Source organism: Anthonomus grandis, chromosome 3 (assembly GCF_022605725.1).
Source record: "Anthonomus grandis grandis chromosome 3, icAntGran1.3, whole genome shotgun sequence".
NCBI lineage: Eukaryota > Metazoa > Arthropoda > Insecta > Coleoptera > Curculionidae > Anthonomus > Anthonomus grandis.
The window spans coordinates 45056748-45064950 of NC_065548.1; the positions used below are offsets into that span (position 1 = coordinate 45056748).

Genomic DNA, 8203 nt, shown 5'->3' on the forward strand with positions numbered 1-8203 from the left:
ATGGATAAATAGGTTATTTTATAAATCTAAAATAAGTTAATAAAAACATTATAGGAGAGCTAATAGTTATTTCGAGAAAAGAGTATGAAGAGTATGGTGAGCAAATGACTCACCTTATTCGGAATCAGGTAAAACAATTTCTTTGAATGTTACTTTGTCCCTTATATTATATTAAAGTAAATAAATTATGTGATACTCATACCTCTCGTCATATTATAGCGTTTTATCTTTTTGACTAGTTTTTCTAAATGTATTTATTATTTATTTTTACATTTAAATCCTTTACAGCCCTACTATTTATTATGTCAATATCGAAGCTTTCACCCTCATATCTCGCCTTCATATCTTGAAGAAAATCGATATGAAGGCGCGTTTAAATGGTTCAATTTGGGTAATCATTTCGGATGAATCATTCAAAGTGATTTTGAATCATCCAAAGTGATCCAAAGTGATGTTTACTAAAAAATGGCGCCAAATGAAGTTGTACAGGCATTGTGATAACCAGTGAATCTTTTAAGTAAATTAAGAAAAATAAAACGTAGAAAAATAAGAAGATGGATAAATCGGCGAAGTATAATAGGTGCGTCAACTTGTTTGTTACAAGAATGGATTGCCAAATATCAACCAATGTTTAAAAATTATTTAAGAATGTCTGCAGCTCAATTTGACAGCTACTTTAAAAAGTGGCTCCACTAATTTAAAAAGAAAATACAAATATGAGAGAAAGTCTTTGCCCCAGGCTAAAACTGCACATTGTACTTAGATATCTTGTAGCAGGCGATTGCTTTGACACTAGAAGCATTATACCGTGTACCAAAATGTTCATCTCTCAGTTTTTACCAGAAGTATTGGACGCTATTTACAAAGTTCTTAAAGTATATTTAAAGGTAAGTAGTAGTTAGCTATAATATGGTTATTTTACATTAAAATAATAAGGCACGTACTTTTAATATAATCTGTGAATATAATGAATTTACTGGTAATCAATAGTAGACAAGGCTTGTGACAATATATGACCTGGGATGACTGTTCTGGGTTAGTTTCGTTTTGGACAATACTTTCTACAAAGTTCGGCAGGTTAGGCAACTGTAATGGTGGTGGCAAAGTAGGAATTTATTACATAGGATGTTGTCGAGTTTGACATCTGACTATTCGGCGAAGGCGAGTAGCTCCATTGTGGAGCATATTGGAAAACATCTGTGGGCATAGTCTGCAATCGGAATAAATACATTCTTTTTGCAGCTTTTTCTGACAAAGTAAGGCACAATTCAAGGACATCCGTTTCAGTTGTGTTGACAGACTTTTACAGAAGTGATCAAATTCATGCTCATTTTCTGTGGCAGAATTATATGCAGAAAGGGCAGATAATTTATCAATCGCCCTTTCTACATTCTCGACTTCAGAAAAACGGCTCTTTTTTGAAAATGGAGCTTTCCAGTCTCTCTGGATGTTGTCTTTTGTGACTCTTTTATGTGCATCGTCATTTGCTAATGCTTTTACAGGTGTGGCATCTGTATCGTCAATATCTTGAGTCGGGCTTGATTTACGTTGTGAAATCTGAAATAAATAGATACTGTTTATTAAATTGAATGGTACATTGCACACACGTTCATACACATTTTTCCGTTCATGCACAATTTTTTTTTTCACTTTTGATGATTCATCCGCGATGAATCACCGAAAGTGAAACAAAGTAGAGCGGGTTCAATTTTATTTCATCTTCATCTTGGATGATCACTTTCGATGAATAGTAGTTTAGATGATTCACTTCTATTTCACTTTGGATGATTCATCCGAAATGATCACCCAAATTGAACCGCCTAAACGCGCCTTAAAAGTTTATGGTCATTTCAAGTTTACGCGTTGTGAGATACTTGTTCGTTCTCATCACGATCACGGACTGTACTGCCATTATCCATCATTTACGCATGTTTTGTCGTATGTCACTCGGTTGAACGACGTTTTTAACAGAAACGGTTTCTTTATTTTCACTTTGGGAGCAGATGAAAGGCATACCTTTGAAGACCTTTTTCGGGTGTTTTCTCTAAATTCGGGTGTTTTCTCTTCAACATTAACACCGCCGAGTGATTATTTCTTAAAATCTTTTATATGCAGTTATAATAAAGTAAAATTCGATAGTCACGTGCCACGTGTTCTCGAAACTTTCTTTTATGAATAACCCTCAGGGTTGAGGTAAGTCTTTTTATCTATTTTCGTTTAAAACCTCTATTATACATTTATAATACCGGTGATTATAAGAAGGCTTTTGTCCTTCCAGGATTTTCTTTTTCTGTCTATGCAAGAATGTTGAGAGTGGAATGTTGACCTAACCTCAACCGATTTTTCCTTAACTGTAACTTTTCCTGCTCACTGGATTACGTGCTGATTGGATATTGTCCTGGATCACTGATTGCCGACAGCTATACCCTGATTTAGCTCATGTACCTGTCCAAAATTCAGCTACAGCTTTCGAAGTGACCACATGGTAATCACTACATTTTTAATTTGATTCTCATTTTGGAATCAGAAGAGTTATTTCATATATTTTCTGTACATATTTGATTGGGCATTTTTTTAAATAATAAACCTGATTGAAACCTGATACAAAAGTGTTGTTCTATTCAAAATACTTTTTCAGTATTTAAGAACAATTCAATAGTGAGTTAATGTTTTTCAATTCAAGTGGCTCCAAACAATTAAAAGGTATTGTAATTTAAATTGATTGGAAACTTATTTTTGATTTATGGCAATGTGGTAAGTATTTATCAACCTACGACCAAAGGCTTGCTAATATAGAGCTGCCGTTCGCTGTGTAGCAATATTTATTTACCTACATCTCTAAAAAAAACGCTACAATATAAAATTTAAGAAAAAATCATATTCTTTTACTGTGTGCTTCAAATTAAAGATATTAACTTTGTTTGCGTAGTCTACCACGCAGGACGCACGGAAAGTTTAGCAATCACGAAAAATTGCAAGTGATTAATCCGGAAATTAATATTTATTATTGATAAATGTTTTTTTGTTATTAGAACAATAGAAAAGTCAAAATCCGCTTTCCAAAATTAATCGATAATAATCAAAATATGTTATTGACCTATCTCTAGTTGTATCGGCTGAGATAAATTTTTGGTCGATATGGTGCAATACATATTTCAGAAACTGAATGAAAAATCGTATATAAAGCAAAAAAATTTGCAAATCAAATTACAACAGTTTAGATTAGTTACCAGTTAGGATCACAGTTAAAAAATGGTCAGTATATAATATTTAATAAGAAATGAAATAGTGAAAGAATTATAGAAAAATACTTTATTTTAAAATTTTTCATTTTTAGTTGACCAAAGTTTTTGCTATTTTTGGGCTTATTGTCACTATAGGTGCGGTTGGAGAGCAAGAAATATGGACAACTTTCAAGGTAAGCATGAATTTTGCTAAGGAAAGTATTCAAATTATAAAAAAATTACTACATATCAAAAAAATAAAAAATCAACCATCCTTTTTTCATTAAACGGTAGTTTATTTATAAGATAATTTAAAAAACGTGCAATTTTAATTAAAATTTAACTCAAATTAAAATTCATAGCCGCAATTTTTTTTAAACATGTCTTTATGTCTGTAGACATGCTATACAGTGCATCCGCAAAGTAGCGGATAAATTCAATAAAAATTAAATGGACCGTTTCTTAAAAAAGTGCCCGAACCGGTCGATTTTAATATTGGGTTTAGGGTTTTTCTATGTGGAAATTAAATATACAGGGCGACTCAAAAAAAAGATATGACGCCATGAATATGTTTTTTAAACGGAAGCCACCATTTTTTAATACAGAATCAGAAAGAACGCATTTTTTTACAAAGGATATGGTACAAATGAATAGTGATTACATAAGCAAATTTGAACGAAAAATAATGATAAAATGTAAAATTAAAGAAATACCTAGTTGTTATTGTTGTCGTTGTTTTGTTGTCAGTGTGAAAAAGTGAGCGTATTTTGGTGCAACTATTTGACGTATTTTTATATTTGCAAGTAGTGTTTATTCTTTTTGAGAGGCGAAAGCAGTGTCATCCTCCGTTTTATTAGTAACTACACTTTATTACCTACTGTTATTGTATGAAATATAAGAAAATTAACTGAACGTGAAAGAATCGAAATATTGTGCATGATTGGTTTCGGTGATATGTCGCGTACTCAAAAGAAAGTGGTTCAATTGTTTAGTAATTTAAAACGTTCTCCCCTTTTAAAATACTGTTCGTCCTGTTTAGTGTTCTGTATAGTCTTAAGTGTGTCTAAATGTTATGTATAATTTTAATAATATCAAATGTGTTCCCACTATGGTAAACTTCTGGGCTTAACTGACAAGTGAGTACATTCCATTCGTTGACCTTTAACTATAATGTTTTTTACGCATATAACACCAAACTCATTTCAGTTAGCACTGATGATGGCTCATACGCCGAAAGCGCTCTGCTAAGCTTTTAAAATAAAACTGCTCTGAATACATCTGATTTCATTAATTTGTATGTATATCTTTTTTGAGTCACCCTGTATATTTAATTTCTACGTAAAAAAACCCTAAACAAAATATTAAAATCGACGGGTTCGGGCATTTCTTTCAGAAACGGTCTATTTCATTTTTATTAAATTTATCCGCTACTTTACGGATGCACTGTGTAATGCTACATATCAAAATTAATAAAGCAGTTTATAATCATTTTTGCAGAATTTGGCTTTTGCAGTAGCGAAAAAATTATGGAATAAATATTTCCTTTAAATAATAAATTGAATCTATATTATGATAATGCAACCTGGTGTATTCAAAAACCAATCCAATTAAAATTAACTATATTTTCTAAGAGCTATTTAAAGATTATACCTATACCAGCTAGTAACTTACACTGGTCTTATCGCCTATTTTATTTTAATTCTATAGTTAAATAAATATTTTTAGACTGTTCATCAAAAAACTTATAACCCAAAGATAGAACAAGTCAGATATTCAATATTTCTGGATAACCTAAAAAAAGTAGAGGCACATAATAAAAAATTTGACCAAGGCTTAGTATCTTATAAGATGCGTCTTAATAAATTTGCTGACCTGACTGCAGAAGAGTTCGCTTCACTACTGGGTTTTGGTAAAAATCAAAATAATAACACCGAAAGCACTACATTTTCTGCTCCATCAAACGTTAATCTTCCCGAATCAGTAAACTGGATTGATGCGGGGGCTGTTACTGGCGTGAAAGATCAAGGAAGCTGTGGATCATGCTGGAGTTTTAGCGCTGTAAGTACTAAAATTATTTGTAAAAACTGTTGCTACATATACATTTACTTTTAGACCGGTGCTATTGAGGGCCAATACTTTCTAAAAACTAATAAACTAGTTTCCTTTAGTGAGCAAAATTTAGTTGATTGCTCTGGAGCATATGGTGACTATGGATGCAGCGGAGGCATTATGGATTACGCTTTTCAATATGTTATTGACAATGGAATAATGAGTGAGAGTGACTATCCATATGAAGGTTATGACAACACATGTCGTTTTGACGAATCGAAAATGGTCACCAAAGTTGCATCTTTTGTTGATATTACTCCTGGAAGTGAAGATGATCTTCAAGCAGCTGTTGCTACAGTAGGACCGATATCAGTTGCTGTGGATGCTTCTTATTTCCAACTATATGATAGTGGAGTTTTTGATAGCCAGGCTTGCGGAAATAGTCGTGGCTATTTGAACCATGGGATATTGGCAGTAGGTTATGGAACAACTGAAGATGGTGTTGAATATTGGCTTGTTAAAAATTCATGGGGACAAGATTGGGGAGAAAATGGATACATAAGGATGTCTAGGAACAAAGACAACCAATGTGGTATAGCAACTTATTCCAGTTACCCAGTTTTATAAGCATAAGTAGAAAATTAACTACGTAAAATAGCTACGCAAGCTAGTGCGTAGCACTTATATTTAATGATTTTAATTTAATAATTGTTTAAATTTGTACCTTAAAATAAATAGTACGTTAAATCGACTGTGATGATGATTTGTTTTGAATACAACAGTGTTTTCAATAGTATTGTTTTAATATCTTAAACCCTGTTATAAACATGAAATTTAGCATTTTTTATCACTAAGGTTTAGTCAATAAAGAAAAAATATAATTAGATTATTAAAAAAACGGCGATTATTTAAAACTATCAAATTCATTATTATTTTTTTATTTCGATATTTTCTTTGTTTTTTCATTCTCTGTTTTCGATATTCTGCCATTTCGAAAATAATGGAGAAAATTTTATACAGCCAGATATCGAAGCCACCGTAATATAGAAAGCCAGAACCCTAGAGTCGTGACGTCACGTCGAACGTCTGAGTATCCCGTGTCGTTCGTATAGTCCAGGACGATTAGACTTTCTCTGCTGAAAAAATCCCATCTGGCTGAATTTTTTTACCAGAGCTTCTTTTTGACATTACCAATCATCCCTCAAAAGTCCCCATGAATCCAAGTGGAGCTTTTGTTTTTATGGGGGGTCAAAGGTCACAAAAAACACTTTTTTACAAATAACATCGAAACTATCAATCCTACGATAAAATGAGCTATTACCTTTTTTGTTCAGTATGAAATTCTCCACAAAAAAGGTCTTATGCATTTTTTTCGTAGAGGTCATTTTTTTATAGAAATTTTACTTTCAATGATGGACATTGAAAAAATTGTAAAATATTGTACTTTTTTCCACGTCACCATAGAGGTAAAGTACCAGACGCGTTTTTTTTTCATGTGGTCTCCCCAATAGGCCTAATCCACGAAGCTACAAAGAAAAAATGAAGTAAATAGGATTTTTTATTTAGTCATCAGTGTGACATGATGCGGCATCTTCCAAGTCTTCCCCAACTTCAAGTGTTGAGCACAAAAAATTCATTGGATCTAAATTTTCATCAAATTCAATGTTTTTGGACTCTTCATTGTCCGATTTTATGTTTAAACAAGATTGTCCATGGCAGTAGCCGCAAATCGGAGAGCAGTGTAGTCCAAGTTTCCTACATCCGCAATTAGCTCCACAACCTTTCCCGATGTCCATTATTTAATGCACATTTTAAAGTGGTATAGATGGTATTGTAATTACTAGCAGGCTGATGAATGAACGGTAGAAATAAAACACGAGATGTTGAAAAATTGAGGGCGTCAGTCAACAGTAACTCCATAAAATTATTCCAACCTGGAACCTTTGATATAGAACGCCACTTCCCATACATTCATAACAAATCAACTTTTCGGATAAATGACAGGGGTCTTGAATCATCATAATCGAGATTTTCCATGGTAATTTTGCTCAACCCAGTGTTACCATAATGTTCATAAACTTCAATTGGAACTTCAGCAATTTTTGCGATTTCAGTAGCCGCTGGGATGGTCATCAATCTTGCAATTGGATCCTCTGCGATGACTGAACTTAGTGGTGTAATCATTTGTATTACTCCCATTATGTGAATGGTATTATGACCATCGATTGTATAAACATTAATATCAGCATTATCAGCAGCGAATTGTATAAATGTTCCAGTTTCAGGTGGTAATATGAACGGTTGAGGATGGTGAATAGCAGCAACTTCATAGAGAAGTGTATCTTTATATGATGATGATAATCCCAAGCTTGATAATATGTCAAGAATGCGCCTAGACCCAAATCTTCTATGTAGAAAAACTGATAAGCCAATTTGTAAACGCGATATGAAGGATCGTGGTCGCACTGCTGACATAATACAATGACTCAAAGCAGTACACTTTAATTTCAGTGGCTCCAGCTTTCCTTTTTTATTTTTAATGATAATTTGTTCCAATAAATATTGCAGACTTTCAGGAATATCTTTATTAATATTGTCGAACATTTGATTTGTAGGAGGATAGTAATCGCTATTAATAGGTGTGGATTGAATATCTTCTCGAATGATTGCTGCAGCGGCCTCTAAAATTCTGAATCGTTCTTCTTTTTCATCGTATTTTCGATTTTCATACTAGGTTTTGTTCAAGATATCATGACAAACATCGGAGAAGCAAATCATAGTCGAACTTCGACTCTTCGTGGTAATGCCGATTTTTTTACCGTACTTTTCAACGAGTTTTGATTTGACGGTAACATCGTCAGGAACAAAATCTGTACATACCTTTTTCAACTCAGATAACGTGAATTGACAGTCATCATTATTTTCGATGT

At 32.9% G+C, this 8203-nt stretch overlaps 1 protein-coding gene across 1 annotated transcript; it reads left to right on the top strand.

The window, feature by feature from the left end:
- The first annotated feature begins 3169 nt into the window (after window positions 1-3169).
- LOC126734290 (procathepsin L-like) lies at window positions 3170-6064 on the top strand. Its single transcript, XM_050437848.1, has 4 exons — window positions 3170-3255; window positions 3338-3418; window positions 4950-5282; window positions 5337-6064. Exons 1-4 carry the CDS (start codon window positions 3253-3255, stop codon window positions 5898-5900), a joined length of 981 nt encoding a protein of 326 aa, XP_050293805.1. The 5' UTR covers window positions 3170-3252; the 3' UTR covers window positions 5901-6064.
- The last annotated feature ends 2139 nt before the right edge of the window (window positions 6065-8203 follow it).

Excerpts from the sequence above, each read along its gene's own strand:
- LOC126734290 (XM_050437848.1), top strand. Across the intron at positions 3,419-4,949 it reads AAATATGGACAACTTTCAAG|ACTGTTCATCAAAAAACTTA; the intron begins GTAAGCATGAAT and ends AAATATTTTTAG. Across the intron at positions 5,283-5,336 it reads CATGCTGGAGTTTTAGCGCT|ACCGGTGCTATTGAGGGCCA; the intron begins GTAAGTACTAAA and ends ATTTACTTTTAG.